The sequence below is a fragment of the Mauremys reevesii genome, linkage group 1, assembly GCF_016161935.1.
Source record: "Mauremys reevesii isolate NIE-2019 linkage group 1, ASM1616193v1, whole genome shotgun sequence".
Taxonomy (NCBI): Eukaryota; Metazoa; Chordata; order Testudines; family Geoemydidae; genus Mauremys; species Mauremys reevesii.
In genome coordinates, this window is record NC_052623.1 from 28,626,128 (window position 1) to 28,649,026 (window position 22,899).

The 22,899-nt window shown below is 43.3% G+C and overlaps 1 protein-coding gene across 1 annotated transcript in view; it reads left to right on the forward strand.

The window, feature by feature from the left end:
- The window catches only part of LOC120402963, a 100,349-nt gene that overhangs the window by 56,151 nt on the left and 21,299 nt on the right, over positions 1-22,899 (forward strand). Inside the window, exon 3 of the mRNA XM_039533614.1 lies at positions 21,227-21,291. Coding sequence (XP_039389548.1) covers positions 21,227-21,291 — 65 coding nt within the window. The remainder of the gene's footprint in view (positions 1-21,226; positions 21,292-22,899) is intronic.

Here is a 22,899-nt window from a genome sequence, read left to right on the forward strand (position 1 = left end):
CAGCCATCTATTGCTGTCTGGGAGTTTACAAATGACAAATTGAAAAACCTTTTCCTTTCTCGGTTTACAATGGGCAGATATCATCCCATCTGTTATATTTTGGGGGGAAGGGTGCTGTGTATAGAATGCAAATAGTGGAGTATGAGCATGAGTCTTGTGTGAAGCTATGTACGTTTAGAGCATTCTTTCAGTCTGAAACCAGCACTACCTCATCTGCCTGACAGTGTAACATCGCTCTGTATTATGGAAGCAGGACTCCATTTGGAGACGATCTACACAATCACAAATGAAACACTGCCAAATGAAATGAAATACTTCACTTCATCACATACACATAGGCTTGGCTGAATTATATTTTTATTTTTTTATAGTTTTGAGGGAGTATTGATGTTTAGTTTTAAGCATTTTTAAGAATCTTTTTATTCATTTAAGTTTTTCACCGTTTCACAGAATTATGGGGTTTAAGTATTTTTTTCAATTTTTATCAATTTTAGTTTTTTACACTGTGGGAAATTATGGGCAGAGAGGTCAGGCAATAATTTCATGACAGTAAATGTTGAGATTCAAAAAGTTAAAGCTTTATAACCATTAAAACACATATTGTCAAAATCACGTATCAAAATATACAAAGTAAATATCCTTAAATCCAAAGTCAAATAAATTCTCAAGCAGCATTTTTTTTTTACTTTGCCAATCATAGAATCATAGGACTAGAAGGGACTTCGAGAGATCTGCTAGTCCAGTCCCCTACACTCAAGGCAGGACTAAATATTATCTAGACCATCCCTGACAGGTGTTTGTCTAACCCAGTGTTTCCAAAACTTGGGACGTTGCTTGTGTAGGGAAAGCCCCTGCCGCGTCTGCAGGTCCAGCCGATCGCGGCTCCTACTGGCCACAGTTCACCGCTGCAGGCCGATGGGAGCTGCTGGAAGCAGCGGCCAGTATATCCCTTGGCCTGCACCGCTTCCTGCAGCTCCCATTGGCCTGGAGCAGCGACCCGTGGCCAGTGGGAGTCGCGATCGGCCGGACCTGCGGACGCGGCAGGTAAACAAACCGGCCTGACCCACCAGGGGCTTTCCCTACACAAGCGGCATCCCAAGTTTGGGAAACACTGGTCTAAGCTGTTTATCTTTCTATAATTTACATTTTTACTGAAATTTTCCTGGGTTTTACAAAAGCTATTATTTGTCTTTTGTTACTGATTTTCACTTGAATTTTGGATCACACAGGTACATGAAAATATGCATTATGTTAAGAAAAATCCAATACATTACCTTTGGTAGATGTGGTGATATGAATAATATATTAGTCCAAATGTAAATGAGAAGCTGTCTGTTAAAATAAGGGAGGCAATGTGACGGAAGAAGCATGTGTGTGTGTGTGTGTGTGTATACTGTTAACGTACAATTCATGAAATAAACCACAGCATTAAACTGCTTTTATTTGCAATACTCTTATTTTTCTCTATTTGTTGCTTTTTTCTGTCCTCCCATCCCTCAATAATAAACCCAATATTTACCCAGAAAACAGAAATTAATTTTTGCACAGATTTTCACCCATTTTTAACTTTTATAATAAATACTGATAAATTTTAAACAAAATAAACTGAAGACAAAGGGTCTTACCTTTCTGCAAATGTCAGTTATTATTGAAGAAAATATTTTTTGTTGGTTTGTGTGTGCAGTGAAATCAACATTTAATGGTTAAAAACTGAATTGGAGCTGTTACTGTACTGTGCAAATTAATTCGCTCAGACAGTGTTACTATTTTTGGTAGATAATTCCTTTCTGATGCATTAAAGAAAAAGGCTGCCAGTCATCCCAACTGCATCTGCTCGATCTCAATATGTGTTGTTCTTCCCACAACACACACAAACTACCATTCATAAACCAAAGGTTTCCAGAGCCTGAACCATATTGGTTGGGAATGGGAATAAGAGGTTATAATGCCTAAGGGGCAGTGGCTGCACTCACATCTGTATATGGGACAAAGGCAGGCATAATCTCGCTGGGAATGCTGGAGTGAATGTGGCCCTTGCTTCACCTTTTTGAACAAATGCACCCTGTGTTTTCCTCATTACTGGTCTCCTGGGGCTTAATGGGTATGTGCCACACCCCATCCTCCACAGATATGTCCTCTCTAGGATGCTCAGCACACTAGCATTTACCCCGCCTTATTCCTGGGCAACTTTAGATGCAGCAAAGCCTAGGAAGCAGTCACAGTTTGAACCCTACTTTTAGTGATCTCATCTGCTCTCAGATTTGTACTGATGCAAATTGACATTTCCACTCCTCACCTGGTTCCCTCCACTCAGTCCTGCATTTCAGCCTGTCTCTCTGGCATCTTCTCTTGGATTCCTGTTATGAACTTAGCTGCTTTAGCTACAGAGGAGAGTACCACACAAGTACTATGAACATTAATAAGAGCAGGTGTACTGATATGATCCAGTCCCTGTGTGCAGCTCAGGTGGTGCAAAGTGGCCAGATCTTGGCTGTAAATGGACAGAGAAGAATTCTCTTTGTAGAGGGGTACTCTCTGATGGTGTACCTGGCAAAGGCAGCTCCAGGACCAATCACCTCCCTCTACCACAATGTAGGGCTGAGATGCTGCAGAACAGAGCTCCATTATGCTGATCCTCACTACTAGCCTGAGGGTCTCTAAGGGCCCTTCCACCAGTGACTTCAACTAGAGCAGCCCATTGGCTTCTGTAATTGATATCACGGCTGAGCCAGGGCAAAATTGGGAAGCTGTAACTGGCTCCCAGGTCCTCTCCCCCAATCCCATTCAAGGAGCAGAACTTCGACATAGGTGAGAATTGAGTCTTTAATGTGAAATGAGAGATAATTACACTCCATTTGGTGGCTAAGAAAACATTCCTTCTACAATTAATTAGCACCATAACGTCAGGATATAGCTTGTTTCTCTTTACATGCTATCCCTTCATATAGTCAAATCCAGAAATACAATAATTTTTACAAATCACACTACCCAACTGTAAACCTGTGTGTCCTGGGATTTAAAGGATATAATAGTAGCATCACGCTGTCACAGTTCCCAAGGCAACTGCACTCCTGACCTTCATGGCCTCCTTGAGGATGTCCCCACTCAGGCCTCCACTGACACCTTTTTTGAGGTGGGTATGACCCAGGGACCTCTTGGTGACAACTGGCAGAGGGTACAGGGTGCCTAAGGGTGACAGGGATCCCCTGAGTTTGGTATCTACTCATTAGTTCATCAAAGAATGCCATATAAGGTCTCTACTGAAAGCTTGTGTCACATTGGTCCTCATAGCTATTGTGAAATGTATGCATGGATAATACATAAGGAGTTATGTATCCATGCTGAAAATTACACTCTTGAGGTCCATGAATGGGGGCTAGTCACCAGAAGATGAGAAACAGGTTTCTCTCAGGCAAAAAATGATTCTCTATCCATCTGGCCACTTGTAAATTGAGTTCACTCATTTATAGTATGAGTAAAGTGTAGTTCATCCATTTATAGTATGAGCCAAATACTAATCAAGTAATTGCAAAATCTCCAAGATAGATTCTAGACAGGAAAACCCAAGTGATGGGGGTTATCCCGTTTGCAAGTGAAGACAATGGATGTTTGGACCATAACTGTAGGGACAGAGGCAACACTCTTCATCTTTCCACTGAGAAGGTAAGAGGACAGCGTGATTTGTCTCATGAATGGAAGCTCACAGCCAAGCCTGTAATATGCTGGAAGGATTTTCGATGTGCTTTTTGCTCTATATGACATGACAATAACTAGTTAAGTAAGTCTAGAGTGCATGTCGTGTTTTGTTTTATATGCAACCATTGACTCTGCTGGAATCTCTGTGTGACGAGTTGGATCCCCTTCCCCCTCGTCCAGGATGCCACCTTATGTGCCGGGGTTTAACTGAGCCTCCCCTGCTCAACCAGCCTGGGTTCTCTCACCCTGCTTTGCTGAATTAGGCTCTTTGGCCTCTTGCAGCACACACACATGGGCAGGGCCATACTCAGCTGCAGCCAGAGACTGAAGTCAGCTCTGTGTGAGAGGGCTCCCCCAGCACTCACGTGCTCCCCCCGCTTTAGGAGACAAACTCAAAATACTACTGTCTTACACTGTAGACAAATATCTGTACAGTGCAATCTCATAAAATCCACCCTCTTCCTCAATGTGAAGAGAGATATGTCTGACTTCTTGGCCCCCCACCCCACCCAGTTAGAAACTGAATAAACTGGGCTTAATAATAAGCAAAACAAATTTTATTAACTATAAAAGGCAGATTTTAAGTGGTTCAAGGGATAGCAAACAGAACAAAGCAGATTACTAAGCAAATGAAATAAAACACACAAACAAAGCTTGACACTAGATAGGTGGATACAAATTAGCAAATTCTCACCCTGAGTGATAAAGAGGCTGGCAGATTCTTAAGGCACAAGTTGCTTTGGCTTTCCCAGATTTTCATACACAGGCTAAAGAGCTTACCTGGGACCATCACTTCTCACAGTTCAGGCTTTGTTCTTCAGGTGTTTCCAGGTGTGTTGTTGAAGGGAGAGTGGGGACCCCTCATGTTGTCATAGTCCCACATTTATATCTTCCCCCCACTTGCTGGAAATCTTTTTTTGATATGACCTGGGTCAAACAGTCCCCCTTGTGTAGAGCTATCTGACCTGGGTCAAACAGTCCCCATTGTGTAGTGCTATCTCTGAGAGGTTTCTATTGCACACAGTTCCTGGGGTGATCCTTATGCTTGGGTGCTGCTAACATTGTTTGGCCTCATCCAACGTAGCACATCTGAAATACAGAGACATGGTCAATATTGCCAGCTTCAGATACAAAAATGATACATGCCTACAGATTGGGTAAACACATTCAGTAAATTCTAACCTTTCCAATGATATCTTACAAGACCCGTCTTGCACAAGACCCATCTTAGTTATAGCAGATTCATATCATAATGATATTTCTATGAAGAATATGGGGTGTAACGTCACACTCGTTTCTTGGGGAAATAAACTTTTTACTTGTTTTCGCTGTAAACATACCTAAGTGCTGTGAGTTAAGGGGAGCTGTGATCTAAGATGTGGCTGCTAAGCAGGGGTTGTCCTATTTCTTTGGGAGCAGGATCTGCGAGTGTCCATGGATCCGCGGCTCCAGGGAGATGCTCGGAGCATTCGGGGTTGCCTGTTGTTAACCTGTAAAGAGAAAGCAGGGGACTGGAAGGCAAGTGCTTGTGTTATCAGAGGCTGGTGCTGTTGAGAAATTGACTCATAGCAGGCATAGACAAGGCTTCCTCATCCTAAACCAGGTGCCTCACAACCCTGTGTACTCCTGGGAACTGTCATAGCAGGAACTTGTGTTCCTGTCCCTCCAGACCACAGATTCAGACTGTAATTCCTCCTCCTCTTCACTGTGATCACCTTAGCAAGTCTGAGTTTACTTCAGTACTTGCTGTCGCCCAGGGACAATGCCAAAGGCTTACTAGTCACCAGCCAGCCTTCATAATGCAAAGTTATGTTGTTTCAACAATTGCTGTGTCCCAGGGACAATGACAAATGGCTCGCTAGTGACCAGCCAGCCTTCATAAGCAAATTATTTATGTTATTTCAACACTTGCTGTCTCCCAGGGACAGTGATGAAGGGCTTACCAGGGACCAGCCAGCCTTCATAAAGCAAAATATTTATTTAGAACAAAAGCATTACAGAAAAAATGTACGTACGTATGTATGCATGCCTGTATGCCCTGGTGTAACCTGTCTTCCACATGCAGATCCTGGTAGGTGTCAGAGTTCCTCGGACCCTTCCAGCAAGGTTTTACAGTGAAACCCTGCTATAACGCGATGTTTGGGGTCCAAAAAATTCCATCGCGATAAATGCGGGGTCACGGTATAGCGGGGTTTCAAGCCGGTCAGTTTAAGTCAGTGGTCCCCAATGCGGTGCATGGATGTGCACCACCTAGTGCTTAGTGCCCCTAGTGCCCAGCAGGGGCGAGAAGCCGCAGCCCCGCGCCTGCCAGGGACAGTGAACACCGGCGCCCGTAGCCTCGGAGTTCTCTGTCCCCAGCAGGCGCGGGGCCACAGCTTCTCTCCCCTGCTGGGCACTAGGCGGGGGCACATCAATGTCCCGGCGGGCGCCATGGCATTGGGGACCACTGGTATTAGGCCTTAAAGGGGAGCCAACTTATGATCGCGTTGTATGTGATTTCGCGTTATGGCGGGGCGCGTTATTGCAAGGTTTGACTGTATCTTCTTGATTAAAGTCTCATGTCAACTCTTGGATTGACTGAGGGAGACACCTCTCTATTGTCCCTTTATACAATTCTCAGTTCTTAGTTTGCTGGGTCTCTTTAACCCGGTCAAAACCTGTATCTGCAATTCCCTACAAGTGGGGCAGTACTTCTGCTGATTTACTTGTCTAGAGATTTGTAGTAATTTACCTGTTAGTAGTCATATAATCATAGACTATCAGGGTTGGAAGAGACCTCAGAAGTCATGTAGTCCAACCCCCTGATCAAAGCAGGACCAACCCCAACAAAATCAGCCCAGCCAGGGCTTTGTCAAGCCGGGCCTTAAAAACCTCTAAGGATGGAGATTCCACCACCTCCCTAGGTAACCCATTCCAGTGCTTCACCACCCTTCTAGTGAAATAGTTTTTCCTAATATCCAACCTAGACCTCCCCCACTGCCACTTGGGACCATTACTCCTTGTTCTGTCATCTGCCACCACTGAGAACAGCTGAGCTCCATCCTCTTTGGAACCCCCCTTCAGGTAGTTGAAGGCTGCTATCAAATCCCCCCTCACTCTTCTCCTCTGCAGACTAAATAATCCCAGTTCCCTCATCCTCGCCTCGTAAGTCATGTGTCCTAGCCCCCTAGTCATTTTTGTTGCTCTCCATTGGACTCTCTCCAATTTGTCCACATCCTTTCTGTAGTGGGGGCCCCAAAACAAGACACAATACTCCAGATGTGGCCTCACCAGTGCCAAATAGAGGGGAATAATCACTTTCCCCAATCTGCTGGCAATGATCCTACTAATACAGCCCAATATGCCATTAGCCTTCTTGGGAATGAGGGCACACTGATGACTCATATCCAGTTTCTCATCCACTGTAATCCCCAGGTCCTTTTTTGCAGAACTGCTGCTTAGCCAGTCAGTCCCCAACCTGTAGTAGTGCATGAGATTCTTCACAGTCATGGAATCATAGAATCATAAGACAGGAAGGGACCTTGATAGTTCATCTAGTCCAGTCCCCTGCACTGAGGCAGGACTAAGTATTATCTAGACCAGGAGTTCTCAACCTTTTTCTTTCTGAAGCTCCCCCAATATGCTATAAAAAATCCCTGGCCCAGCTCTGCCACAATAACTGATTTTCTGCATATAAAAGCCAGGGCCCTGTTAGGGGGTAGCAAGCGGGGCAGTTGCTTGAGGCCTCATGCCACAGGGGCTCCCGCAAAGCTACGTTGCTCAGGCTTCGGCTTCAGCCCCGGATGGCAGAGCTCAGGGCCCTGGGCTTCAGCCCCATGCGGTGGGGCTTCAGCTTTCTATCCTGGGCCTCAGAGAGTCTAATGCTGGCCCTTCTTGGCAGCCTCCCTGAAACCTGCTTGTGATCCCCGCCAGGGGCCCCGGACCCCTGGTTGAGAACCACTGATCTAGGCAATCCCTGACGAACGTTTGTCTAACCTGCTCTTAAAAATCTCCAATGATGGAGATTCCACAACTTCCTTTGGTAACTTGTTCCAGTGCTTACTTACCATTACAGTTAAAAAGTTTTTCCTAATGTCTAACCTAAATCTCCCTGGCTGCATTTAAGTCCATTGCTTGTTCTCCTGTCCTCAGTGGTTAAAAAAAATAATTTATTGCCCTCCTCTTTATAACATTCTTATACACATATATAACTCTTTATAACGTATTTTACATTCTTGAAGACTGTTATCATGCCCCACTCCCATCTTCTCGTCTCTAGAATAGTCAAACCTAGTTTTTTTTAATGGTTCCATGTTTTCTAGACCTTTAATTATTTTTGTTTCTCTCCTCTGGACGTTCTCCCGTTTGTCCACATCTTTCCCAAAGTGTAGTGCCCAGGACTGGACACAGTACTCTGTTTGAAGCCTTATCACTGCTGAGCAGGGTGAAAGAATTACTTGTCATGTCTTTCTTACAACACTTCTGCTAATACATCTCAGCATGATGTTGACTTTTTTTTCAACAGTATTACATTGTTGTTTCACCTTGATGGGGCGTACCTACCCCGCACCACCCCTGAGAGGGTTAACTCTGCTTTGCAGACTGAGGAAGCCCTGCCCCTCTGACCCTGCTGGACATGCTCAGCCTGGAGGCAGCATATAAAAGGTAGCAGCCCTGTTCAGTCTAGATAAGCTGCTGGAGGGAAAGGATGCAGGCTGCAAGTTGCTATAGGCCCCGAGTGCAGGACCATGGCTTGCAGTTTCTGACAGACTCCAGGCTGCCTGACAAGTTCCGAGAAGGTACTGCACTAGCAGGAGCCCAGCCATTTGAGGACCCTAGAGACCCAGAGGAACTGAAGAGCTTTGACAAGGGGGGAAAGGGTAAGAAGCAGCCCACGGGACTTAAACTTTTGGATGGTGTGTACACTGGGGAACCAGTCAGCATGTTGCAGGAGGATCCCTCCACCACCAGGGCCCTGGGCTGGGACTTGGAGGAGCAGGGAGGGCCTCAGTCCCCTTTCCTGGGGTGCCACACCCCCCTGAATGGTGCCCCACTCCCCCAACAGGCCACGCAATCCCAGAGGTGGGCTACTTTACTGACTCTGGCCATTGGGCCACACTGCCCCAAGTGGAAGGCTGACCTTATTGGCACCAGCCACTAGGCCATACTACCATGTGTATAGTAAAGGCCATCAGCATAAGAACTAACTCGCTATGGTACAGCCTTTCCCTTCTTTTGAACCACATGTGACCTGACACCCCGTGGTGGGATGTACCTGCCCTGCAACACTCACTTTTAGTTTGTGATCTGCTATCCCCACCAGCTCCTTTTCTGCAGTACTCCTTTCCAGGCAGTCATTTCCCATTTTGTATGTGTGGAATCGATTGTTCCTTTCTAAGTGTAGAACTTCGCATTTGTCCTTATTGAATTTCATCCTATTTATTTCAGACCATTTCTCCAGTTTTTCAAGATCATTTTGAATCCTGTCCTCCAAAATGCTTGAAGTCTCTCCCAGCTCTGTATCATCCACAGACTGTATACACATACTCTCTACGCCATTATCCAAGTCATTTATGAAGATATTGAATAGATTTGGGCTCAGGACAGATCTCCATGGAACCCCATTCGATATCCCCTTCCAACTTGATTGTGAATAATTAATAACTACTAATGTGAAACTGCAGAACTGGAATTAATTTGCAAACTGGACACCATCAAATTAGGCCTGAATAAAGACTGGGAGTGGATGGGTCATTACAAAAACTAATTTTACCGTACTAATTTCCCCCTACTGTTCCTCACACCTTCTTATCAACTGTTTGAAATGGGCCACCCTCATTACCACGATAAAAGTGATTTTCCTCCCTTGATAGTCAACTGTTAATTGAATTGTCTCTTTAGACTGACCCCCCACTTGTTAAGGCAACTCCCATCTTTTCATGTACTACGTATATATACGTGCAACTGTATTTTCCACTCTATGCATCTGATGAAGTGGGTTCTAGCCCATGAAAGCTTATGCCCAAATAAATTTGTTAGTCTCTAAGGTGCCACAAGGACTCCTCGTTGTTTGTTATCTGAGTATGTTTTCCAACCAGCTGTGCACCCAACTTATAGTAGGATCATCTAGGCTATATTTCCCTAGTTTGTTTATGAGAAAGTCATGTAAGATAGTATTAAAAGACTTACTAAAGTTGTGATATATCACACCTACTGCTTGCACCTTTGACACTATAGAAAAAGAAAGGTATCACCACTGATGTATCAACACTGTTGTGACCACTGATGTACCACCACTGGTGCATAATTATGATAAATCTTATACAAAGTATGCCTTGTAAGTATCATTGGAAAAGTTGTGGTCTATTGAACAATGTTGTTCTGTTTATATGCATGTATTATCATTGCATATGAAATTATGAATCTTTACTATCTCAAACACGTTGTGTTACTCAGTTAACACCCACAAGACAGATTTACATCAAGACCAGCCAGCCATGGCTGATGGGCCAGTAAGGAGAATCAACTTTTCTAATGGTCCCGCCCTGAGGATGCCTCAGAGCATGTAGCCAATGGATACCTCATGACTCAGCAAGGGCATGTAAAACATGTGACCCCCTGACTCCATGTTTGTGCCCATAACTTTCCATGCACATATACATTGGAGACAGTGACATCATCCCCTGGCCTCTTTCCTACTCCACATCTCTGGACTGTGATTTCTAACCAAAGAGAGCTTTGAACAATGAACCGAGGGACTAGAGGGTCTGAAGGGGACTGTCTGCAGCTCCATATAATTAGTACCATATTTTGGAAGCACATATTTGTAACTGGCTTGGTGAAGTCATTTGAGAGAATGCACCACCAGCCTGGGGTATATGCCCTGTATTCTGGCAGTCTGACTTGAGATTGGCACTCTTAGCTGTGTCCCATACTAGGCAGTGGGGGACACACCCCATCGACAAGGCTTGTTACTGTGTCAAAGAAGGATGTTAGGTTGGTTTGACATGATTTATTCTTGATAAATCCATGTTAACTGTTGTTAATCACTTCATTATCTTCTAGGTACTTACAAATTGACTGTTTGATTATTTGCTCCATTATCTTTCTGGAGTTGAGCTGACTGGTCTGTAATTCCCTGAATTATCTTTAGTCTCCTTTTTCTAGATAGGTATTATATTTACCCTTTTCTTGTCCTGTCCTCCAAGAGTTCTCAAAGATTGCTAATGGCTCAGTGTCTCTTCAGCCAGTTCCTTAAATATTCTCAAGTAGTCCTTTAAGTATTTTGTCAGGCCTTGCTGACTGAAGACATCTAACTTGTCTCACTAATTTTTAATTTGTTCTTTTCCCTATTTTAGCCTCTGATCGTACCCTGTTTACACCAATATCCACTATGTTAGTCATCCAGTCACTGCTAATCTTTCTGGTGAAAACTGAAGCAAAACAGGCATTTAACTCTTTGGTCATTGCTGCATTTTGTGCTTTTGTTTCCCCCTCCTCATTGAGTAATGGGCCGACCCTGTCCTTGGCCTTCCTCTTGCTTCTAATGTATTTGTAAAACATTTTTCTTGTTACCCTTTATATCCCTAGCTAGTTTAATCTCGTTTTGTGCCTTGGCCTTTCTAATATTGTCCCTAAATGCTTGTGAGTTCTTTTTTTATATTCATTCTTTGTGATTTGACTTAGTTTCCATTTTTGTATGACTCTTTTTGAGTTTCTAGTAATTGAAGATCTTCTGGTTAAGCCATGGTGGTCTCTTACCATTCTTCCTAGCTTCCTATTCATTACGATAATTCACTCTTGTGCCCTTAATAATGTCTCTTTAAGGAACTGTCAATTCTCCTGAACTCCTTTTTCCTTTAGACTTGCTTCCCATGGGATCCTACCTACTAATTCTCTGAGATTGCTAAGGGCTGCCTTCTTGTAGTCCATTGTTTTTCCCCTGCTGTTTTCCCTCCTACCATTCTTTAGAATACTGAACTCTTATCATTGCATGGTCATTTTCACCAAAGCTGCCTTCCAGATTCAAATTTTCAACCAGTTCCTCCCTGTTTAACTGAATCAAATCTAGAACAGCCTCTCTCCTAGTCCGTGTCTCTCTCCACCTTCTGTAATAAAACGTTGTCTTCAATGCATTTCAGGATCTTGTTGGATAATCTTTTCCAGCTAAATTATTTTCCCAACAGATGTCTGGGTAGTTGATATCTAATGTTAGTTTCTGATAGTTCATTCATGCTTAGTGATTTCCCTTCAGTCATTGTGTTTCTTGTCTTGCTTCACGAAATATATTAGCCCCTTTATATCTGGGAGGAAACAACGCAATGCAAAAGGGAAACTGAGTCACATAAAAATAAACCAGAAGTTTCCCACTTCTCTATACTTCCTATTTCTGGCTGTTCCTTCAGGTTCCTGAATTAGTACACATCTACCCCGATATAATGCTGTCCTTGGGAACCAAAAAAATTTACTGCATTATAGATGAAACCGCATTATATTGAACTTGCTTTGATCCGCCGGAGTGCGCAGCCCCGCACCCCCCAGACCGCTGCTTTACCGCGTTATATCTGAATTAATGTTATATTGGGTTGCGTTATATTGGGGTAGAGCTGTACCATGCTTTCAAAATCATGCTAACTGAAGCCCTGTTCACTATGCATAAAGTTGTCCTCATTGCTTCAGGGAATGGCAAAAAAAAAAAAGGAAACTGAAAGTACACTTATAATTAATTACTTAATATAGTATTCAAAGCAATTGTCTGTTTTATTACACTAATTTTAGTTCAATGCCACTGAATAGAAATGGCTTAAAATCAATAACATTTGTATTAAGGAGTTCTTCCTTGGTACTGCTGCATCTCTGAAGTGCTAATGCTTGATGCATGTTATTATAAAACTTATCATCCATTCTGCTCTCAGTCACAGAATAGAAAACCCCATATACCTCATAGAATCATAGAATTCAAGATCAGAAGGGACCATTATGATCATCTAGTCTGACCTCCTGCTAGATGCAGGCCACATAAGCCGATCCACCCACTCCTTTAGCAAGCGACCCCTGCCCCATGCTTCGGAGGAAGGTGAAAAACCTCCAGGGCCATTGCCAATCTTCCCTGGAGGAAAATTCCTTCCCGACCCCAAATATGGCGGTCAGCTGAACCCCGAGCATGCGGGCAAGACTCTCCAGCCATACCCTCTAGAAAAAGGTTATATCATATCATTGACCCATTGTACTATTTACCAGTGTGGCACTTAATTGACCTATTGACTAAGCCCGTTATCCTATCATACCATCTCCTCCTCTGTTGACTTCAAAGGAGTTATCCTGGGTTTTTACCAGTAGAAGCAAGAACAGAATTTGACCCAATAGATGAGCCAGTACAGTATATGCATGGACTCCTCTTCCTACCCCTCCACATTTTCTGTTACTATTAACCAAACGTTTGCATATTATTAAAAGTTGTTAAATGAACTGCATTACAATAGCCTTACATCACAATAAATAATAAGGAAGGGGAAATGTATCAAACATGTTTGGCAGGACAGTTTAGAAACTCTAAACTGACAATTGCTGCAAAGTAAAAACTTACTACCAGTGGGTCTAATAGAAAAACCTCTACCATTGATTGTTAATCTCAAATGTAGACAAAGCTGTGCCATGTTCTAACTAGACGGCCCTTGTATTAAAGTGGGACCAGGATTGGGGAGCCATGTTGGAAGGAAGCATTTAGATCTATTCCATCAACTTCCACCGGTTTCTTTGTTTCTGTTGTTATAAAGGACATTTAATATGTTTTTTGTCTAGGGCTTTTATTCATCCAGCTCTGTGTCTTTATGTTGGAAAGTTTGCAGTTAGCCTGAAACCTGATTAAATACAATTTAAACAGAGGTACATTTTACCATTATTTTTCAAACTCTTGCTGTATCGCACACTTGCATGGTCTAGACAAGAAACCACAGACCTAACGTGTGAAAGACCTGTTTGCCCATTTATTTGTCTTCTAGCTGATTAGGGCCAGATTGATCCGTCCAGTCAATCAAACTAGTAGATTGTTGTCATATTCTTTATGTATAGCACAGAATTATACTGGATTCAAATCCTCCCCACCCCCACAATATTGGACTTTTGGATCCTAAGATTGTTGCATTATAAGGCTTTAGTCTGAGATGCTCTGAATAGATAGGCATAATTCATCATTCTTCACTGGACCATTTTCTGCAGAGACTTAGGACATTTGAGATGCCATTATTGAACTTTTATCAAAGGAACTTCAGCAGTTGTGATTATTAGGCCATTATTGTAGATTCTGCTGTTTCTAGAAGGATTTTTTTAATTTTTAAATGGATTTTTGGACATTTTCTTTTGGAATTTTCTTAATTAAAAAAAAATCACTGGACCAAATCTTGAAGTTCTTTACTGTGTTTTTACTCAAGTAAGACTCCTGTATTTGTTCACAGGCCATGGACTTTATTTTAGGTAATATCAGGTGGTGGAGTAGTCATTTTAGATTCAGAAGTGCTGCACATATTGTACATTAGAAATTGTGGGGCCATAGGCCACTAGTGAATCACAAACTCTGTGTTCAACTAACAAGGGAGCACAGCTATACGCAACGGGTTGGCATTTTTTAAAAATGAAAATTTAGGCTTAATATCAGGAAAACATTCAAATTATGAGACTGATTAGCCTCTAGAAATATCTACCAAGGGAAATGAGAGTCCCATCTCCTGGGTTGAAATCAGTTTGGGAAATATTCCTGATCTGGTTGAAATGGGCTAAGGCCCTGGTCCTGCAAGCTGTTATGTGGACCCCTGAGCCAGCAAAGAGCCTTCTTAACTGTAATGGTGTTTTGTATGCTGGCCAGAACATCTTACAGAATTGGCACCTTAAGGACCAAAGACCCTAAATGGGTAGGGTTCTGAGTGACTACAAATAATTATTTCCCATGTGTCTGGCTGTTAGGTCTTGTCCACATGCTCAGGGTCTAACTGATTGCCATATTTGGGGTTGGAAAGCAATTTCCCCCAGGTCAGAGACCCTGGGGGGTTTCTGGTTTGAACTAAAGTAAATGGTGGATTTGCTGTAACTTGAAATCTTTAAATCAAGATTTGAGGGCTTCAGTAACTCAGCCAGAGGTTATGGATCTACTACAAGAAGTGTGTGCGGGGGGAGGGATGGGGGACAGAGGATGCAGGGGAGTGAGTTTCTCTGGCCTCAAAGAGGTCAGACTAGATGATCATAATGGTCCCTTCTGGTCTTAAAGTCCGAGTCTATGAGTAAAGAGAACTCTTCATCTCCTAAACTTACCCTTCAAAGGTTTGTGAATTAGAATCTGTTATATAAACTTTTTGCTTCAATGTTCACAACTAATAAATAGGGAATAAGCTGAAAATAGGTGGATATATACCCAATATTCATGTGTATGCCTTCCATTGTGTCCCTAAAAGTAGCTGGTAGCATATTTCCCTTTCAATAAATTCAGTTTTGACCTGTCAATGAGGGGAAATGACTCTTCATTCTACTTCTTTTGGGGGTTTCTCCTTGGAAGGGCTAGAAGTTTACCCATTGCAATTTCCACACCATACATACCAAGTTGATGATATTGAAGTTGATGGTCTTTTAAGAAAGTGTTTCCTGCATGTCAGAATATTTTAAAAGTGAAGTTTTGGCTGAATAAAAAATGAGGAACATTTTTTTGAAAAAATAAAAATAGTTCATTTTCACATTTTTACAGTGGACCATTTCAGCATTTTATTTTGAAACAAAACATTTGTTTCAATGTTTCTTATTTTAAATGTCATTTAATTCAACCAGAAAAATGTGTGTTTGTTTCCACAAGAAACCAAAAAAAAAATAATAATTCAGTTTTCATTCAAAAGGAAACATTTTTTGTATATACTTTTCGGTTCAGCCACTGAGTTGAAAAATCAATCATTTATTCAACTCTAATGAGACGGCCTACTGGAATTTTCCATTTGTATTGATAAGGAAGGTAGATTAGTCTTCAGAACAATCCATGATGGAAAGATAAGGAATTATTTTGAAAAAAGTATTGTATTGATCTAAAGGCAATTTGTGTTCTTATTACCTTTCAAGCACTTTACTGTAGAATGAGAAAAAGAGAATTTTCCCATCAAACTGGTATACACTATTCATAAATGAATATAGAATAATCTATCAGTAAAGAGATTGTTTTGTGGAGTGAATCTACCTGTTAGCATAAATATTAATCTGGCATTTCTTGAATTCACATGAGCATTACTTATTGGCTAAATACTCAAGCTATTATCTGAAATCTTGAGCTCAGCTGAGACCACAGTGGAGTCAATGAATGTCAATGAGACTGAAGCCCACACTGAATACTGTTGACTTTTTCTGTAAACTGCAGCTTGGGAGCTGAATAAATCAGAGCGCCCTCACAAGCAGATTATCTGCCCTTCTCTGACTCAGCTGTGAATGGAAGATAGACACACACTATTTTTAAATAGTGATCCTTGGCCCTACCCACAACATATGGCATAGAAAAAGGGCATATTAGGGCTATATCACATATTATCCTTCTTCAGAGGTGCAAAGAGCAGACCTCCCTCGTGTCCCCATGCTGGGGCTGAGCAAAATCAGAGCCCACAAAAAAGGACATGGGGCAGCAGTGTAACAGGCTCCCTCTTCCATGCTAAGGAGATAGGGAGCTCCCACTTACTCGCGGAGAGGTTTGATCTTGGGGCCTAACCAACCAGGGTGGAAATCAAGTCCACGTGCTGAACTTGCTATGCCACATTCCTGTCATGTTCTGGGGTGAAATTCTGACCAGTGAGAGGTTGTGTCACCTCTTGTGTTATAACCCTGAGTGCCCCCAAAATGTTTCTGCTACTTGCGGCTCCTTGCCTGGCACATACACACAGCCAGCAGCCAGTGTGCCCTTTGTGTTCTGTACGTTGTGCAGCGCTCATTCAACCACTGTGAACCAACAGCTTGTCAGCGGTTGTCACAGACACGGTTTTGTCTGTACCACACGTAACACCTTAACATTTATCAGCCGTTAATGTTAGCAGGTGGCTCCAGCACCTCCCCCAGCCTTGAACCTCCTGAGACCTGTGTGCTCCAATATGTCCAGCTCTCTCCGGGAATAATAAGATCCATTTGATCCTTTAAGGAGACAAAACCCACCAGCCTGCCACATTAATCAATCAACATTCACTTTAGTACAAACCCAACTGGTTTAGATTAATAGTAAAACAAGTTTATTAGCAAAAGAAGATAGGGGTTTAAGTAAGGTTAAGTATAAGAGATAAAGATAGAAATGGTTACAAGCAAATAAAAGTGAGAACACAAGTCTAAAATGTAATCTAGCAAGGTTTGGTTCAAGGCTTTGTTTAAGACAGTTTTTCTCATCCCCAGTCTTCTATCAAGATGGTGGCTGACCCCCTCCTTGGTCAGGATCTCTTCCAGAGGCCCAAAGATGCTGGTTTCTTTGTCTTCTTAGGTGAATGAGATAATGCGAGGTTTTCTGTCTCCTTTCTTTTATAGAGAACATTTGAAATGGATTGTCCCAAAGGTTACCCCTCAAAGTAACTTATTCAAAGAGTGAGGAAGCTGACATGGCATTTCATGGAGAAGGAATTTCATGATATTCCCCCCGCCACACACACACTCTGCTGCCTTGATGGTTCTGTTTACTGCTTATATATAAATTGAGGTAAACACACATTCCTTTGTTTAGGATAGGCCTGTTTAATAACTTTTGCCTGGGCAGGGCTGGCTGCTTTTGGACAAGTAACATTATACAGGGGAAAGACACAACTTTACATATAATGTTGCTACATAGATTTCACCATGACATTATTGACCAGTGAGTTATTCATTTTCAGATGATATATCACAAGGTATATTTTGTATAAAGATTATCACAGTGGAGAGTAGGGTATGACTACAGGGTGCTTTGGGTGACAGTTCCCAAGTACTTCTGTCATATTCTCTCCAGAGTGCACAGCTCAAGCAACTCTAACCATTAGGTTTCTTCCCTGTTGATACAGAATAACCAGAACACAAGAAACCTCTCCCTGTTCTCAGGGGCGGCTCTAGACATTTCGTCGCCCCAAGCATGGCGGCATGCCGTGTGGGGTGCTCTGCCGGTCCCGCGGCTCCGGTGGACCTCCCACAGGAGTGCCTGCGGAGGGTCCGCTGGTCCCGCGGCTTCGGTGGACCTCCCGCAGGCGTGCCTGCGGAGGGTCCACTGGTCCCGCGGCTCCACCAAAGCCGTGGGACCAGCGGACCCTCCGCAGGCATGCCTGCAGGAGGTCCACCGGAGCCACCTGCCGCCCTCCCGGCGACCGGCAGAGCGCCCCCCGTGGCATGCTGCCCCAAGCATGCGCTTGGCCTGCTGGGGCCTGGAGCCGCCCCTGCCTGGTCTCAGGATTCACAGAGACACTGATTCATAGTCATTCCATAAGGCAAGCGTCTTCTCTCTGGGATTCCGTCTAGCTATATACCCTCTCCTTATAGCAAAATAACAGCAAGTGCTTGTGGCTGGATTTGCACAACCAATCACAGGAGCCAGGAGCTGTCTTCCTCTTCTTGATCCTCCTATATCGGGGTGGCCAAACCATGGCTGCTGAGCCGCATGGCGGTTCTTTTACTGTTAAAGTGTGGCTTGCAGAGTCCTTCATGTCCTCCCCATTCTCCACCTACCAGACTCGGGGCGGGGGAGATTGGGACCTCTGTCATGCAGCGTGGTAGTGGGGTAGGAGCTTCTGCCCAGCGGGGAGGGGAGAGTCTCTGGGCTGCAGCCCCACAGGGGGCGCCTGCTGGAGCTCGAGGCTTCAGCGGGAGCGGGGATGAAGCCCTGAGACCCAACAGGTGTGCCCCGGCTCTTGAACGTCTGAAGATTTCTGTACGTGGCTCAGAAGGTCAGTAAGTTTGGCCACCCCATCCTATATCATCTAGTCTGATCTCCTAGAGTGTTAATGAGGTGCAGCCCTTTCTGGTTTCTGTCTCTTATCCCTTGTCTCTTTGCACAGCAACTGGGCTGGGAACCTTAATTTGTTACACCTGAGGACATGAAAGCTGGCATGAGCACACTATTTTAAAAAATGCATTTGATACAAAGACAAATCACCTCTTTCCTTCTTTCAATTCGTTTGGTTTCTGGGTTATAGTGAGTACCAGTCTACCTTCCTGGTAAATAGAAATGGGATTTTTATAGTCAAATGTTCTATGAACTGAAAAATAGCAGCACATACTTTCTTCATCCATAATGGAAAAAAAATTCACTATCTTTTAGTTAAAGGGAAATTATCACTGTGGATAAATTGACTCCCTTATTATTGTTAAACTAATATATTCAAATCCTTATGGACAGGAAAGCCCTAAAGTTACTGTATATCTTTGTGGGAGAAAGAAATGAAAACCTGACCAAAGATTTTCAGAAACAGGAACCTAGCAGTATACGCCTAAGTTCATATTTAAGACCCTAAGTTGACCGTGTGATTTAAAAAAAAAAATACTAACCATGCAGTAGCTTCCATTGACCTGAAATCCAGTAATATGCACCTGGGAGGGTACTTTAAAAAACATGGTCTAGATTCATTAAGTTATCTAGGACATGCAAGAGAATAATAAACAAAACAAAATGTTTGGCAGCTGAAAACACTGGGAAGGATGACACATTTTTTAAACATAAATCAAAAGTAACCTCCAGGACCAAAGAAAATGGAGTCAGGAAGATCTGGATGGAAGACGGGATCATGGTTGAATATTACCAAAGGTCGTCTTTTGAGAAGATGAAGGACGTGTCCAACTTCTCGTCTCTCCACCCCACCATGTTCTGGGGAGCACACCAGAACAGTGAAGAGCTGTGTCTCCACCTGCCCTCTCACTCTGAGTGCCTTAAATGTTCTGCTGCTGTGGCTCACAGCCTAGATACCGACAGCCATCAGACATGCATGCACCGAGTATCTGTATCCGGTAACGTGGATTCGGCGGCGTGCCTGAGGAGGTCCGCCGGTAACGTGGATTCGGCGGCATGCCTGAGGGAGGTCCGCCGGTAACGTGGATTCGGCGGCATGCCTGAGGGAGGTCCGCCGGTAACGTGGATTCGGCGGCATGCCTGAGGGAGGTCCGCCGGTAACGTGGATTCGGCGGCATGCCTGAGGGATGTCTGCCGGTAACGTGGATTCGGCGGCATGCCTGAGGGATGTCTGCCGGTAACGTGGATTCGGCAGCGTGCCTGAGGGATGTCTGCTGGTAACGTGGATTCGGCAGCATGCCTGAGGGAGGTCTGCTGGTAACGCGGATTTGGCGGCATGCCTGCAAGAGGTCCACTGGTCCCGCTGCTGAATTGCTGCCGAAGCCGCGGCAGCCTGACTGCCACCCTCACGGCGACCGGCAGGCCGCCCCTGTGGCCGCCCCAGGCACGCGCTTGCTGTGCTGGTGCCAGGAGCTACCCCTGCTCCCCAGACTTGTCTGGTAAACACATTTTAGTTCCACATTTCCTTCATATTTGTATGATCCCTTGGGTGTTTAACCATATACACACAACAGAAGAATATTAATGATCAATGTGTTATTACTTTTCCAATGACTCATATCAGATATAGTTTATGACATTAATAAATTGGGGTACACTGGACTGGTCAGGCCAACTGAAACTCATTACCAGATACGATGAGCCCCTTGCATTGGGATACTGTTAGGGTCAGACAACCCGAAAAACAAACACCCCCCCAAATAATAATAATAATAATAATTAATAATTAATTGCATAATAACAATTAATGGGAGTCATGAGCCTACATCAAGAGAAGAACAAACTTCTTCATGCTTTGCTTCTTTTGCAATGCTCAATTCTATGAAACAAAGTGTAAAAAAATTAAAATGCTTAAACCAGTTCTAATCTATCAGCTCCTCAGTAATGAGATCTTAGTACAACAATGCATAAATCAGAACGCCTCTTCCTATCACAAGATGGCTCAAAGTGCCATATAGGGCTTGATTTCATAACAAGTTACTCCAGTTTAACAACTATTTCCTCTCACTTGAATTATCAGGCCTATAAACTAATGGCAACCAATGCTAACTGGAGAATTAGCATAGGCTATAAAATATCATTAGGTTTTAGATTACAACATAATTAACCAAATATAGCATATTTTCTATTTTATGACACCCTCCTAAAGGCCTTGTTGTCAAGTTACAGTGCTGATTTAATCACACATGACATTCAGTTTATGAGCCATTACACCCAAGAGGGAGAGGACATAAAAACAAAAATTGATCAATGCAGTTAAAATATATATTAGAGCAGTTTTTTATAATGGCAGCTCCAATAGAAAATGCCACTAGGTGAACTGCTTTGATTTAGGCTGTTGTAAAAAATGAATCATTTGTCACAACAAAATAAAATAAAATAACATAAAATTTTAAACATTGATTTATTTTAATTTCTTAGTTCACTTGGAAATATACTTTCCGAGCTTGAATGCCTATGTAAAAAGATATGAAAGCGAGAGAAGGGATGCCACTAAATAATTTAATGAACATTTTCTTTGCCTTTCAGATGAGAACACCCTCTGTATTTACATCTCTTTTGGAAACTCACCTCTTCTGCAATACACACAACAGGTGAGTCAAGGATGGCCACTCTCTTCTCTTTATCTCCCTTACCTTTTAGACACAGAGGCTGGATTCGTGACCCTACATTGCAACTCAAATAGGTGGCAGCTCATAGCTATGCTGCTTCAGGACCAAGGAAGGAACCTGAATGTGTCAATCCTAATCTGGTTTCTGTTTCTCCCTCTATGTCAAAGCTCCACCCACTCCCCGCCCATCTATGTGAGAAGGGGAATAGCAGCTCCCCTCTTCCCACCTAGGTTCTGGAAATGTGGGGTTAGCCTGTGCAAAGGGAGTAAAAGGAGTCCATAAACGCTCTTTCCAGGGGCGGCTCCAGGCCCCAGCATGCCAAGTGCATGCTTAGGGCGGCATGCCGCGGGGGGTGCTCTGCCAGTCACCGGGAGGGCGGCAGGCAGGATGCCTTCGGCGGCATGCCTGCGGAGGGTCCGCTGGTCCCGCGGCTCCACCGAAACCACAGGACCAACGGACCCTCCGCAGGCACGCCTGTGGGAGGTCAACCGGAGCCGTGGGACCGGCGACCGGCAGAGCGCCCCCCCGCGGCATGCTGCCGTGCTTGAGGCGGCGAAATGTCTAGAGCCGCCCCTGCCTCTTTCCCACTGTGCAGGCATGTAGTATAGCTCAAAATGGAGCCCATCAAAAATAACCCTTCACTGAACCACCATGATGTGAACATGCCTAAACTAAATGGCCACTGAATTTATATAGCTGTCATTCTTCTTCCCTTTCCTCTGCCTACTCTCACCTCCATTCATTGTACCACCATTATACAATTATATCTCACAAAAGCAAACAACTAAATACTGACAAATGATATATGTGTTTGTATACAAATGCTAGAAGTCTAAATACTGAGATGGGTGAACTTGAATGCCTGGTATTAAATGAAGATATTGAAATAACAGGCATCACAGAAATTTGGTGGAATGATGATAATCAAGGGGAGATGGTAATGCCAGGGTACAAAATACATAGGAATGAAAAATTAGGTTTTGCAGGTGGGGGTGTGGCACTATATGTGAAAGGAAGCAGTGTCATAGAATTTCTATGGATAGAAATTTTCTGCTTGAATAAGAGTATAGCAGCAGGAATATATTACCAGCCACCTGACTAAGATGGTGACAGTGACTGTGAAATGTTCAGGGAGCTTAGAGAGGCTACAAAAACAGAAAACCCAATAATAATGGGGGATTTCAACTGTCCCCCGTATTGACTGGGTATATATCATCTTAGGATGGAATACAGAGATAAATTTTTCTAGAGACCATTAATGACTGCTTCTTGGAGCAGCTAATGCTGATACCCACAAGGGGAGAAGCAATTCTTGATTTAGTCTGAAGTGGCATATAGGATCTGGTCCAAAAGATGAATGTAACTGAACCACTTGATAATAGCGACCATAATGTAATTTAATTTAACTTCCTTGTAGGGGGAAAATACCACAGTAGTATTTAACTTCAAAAACGGGGAACTACAAAAAATGAGGAGGCTGGTTAACTAGAAATTAGAAGGTACAAGAGTGAAATGCATGCAAGCTGCATGGAAATGTTTTAACAATACCATAATAGAAGGTCAAACTATATGTATACCCCAAATATAAAA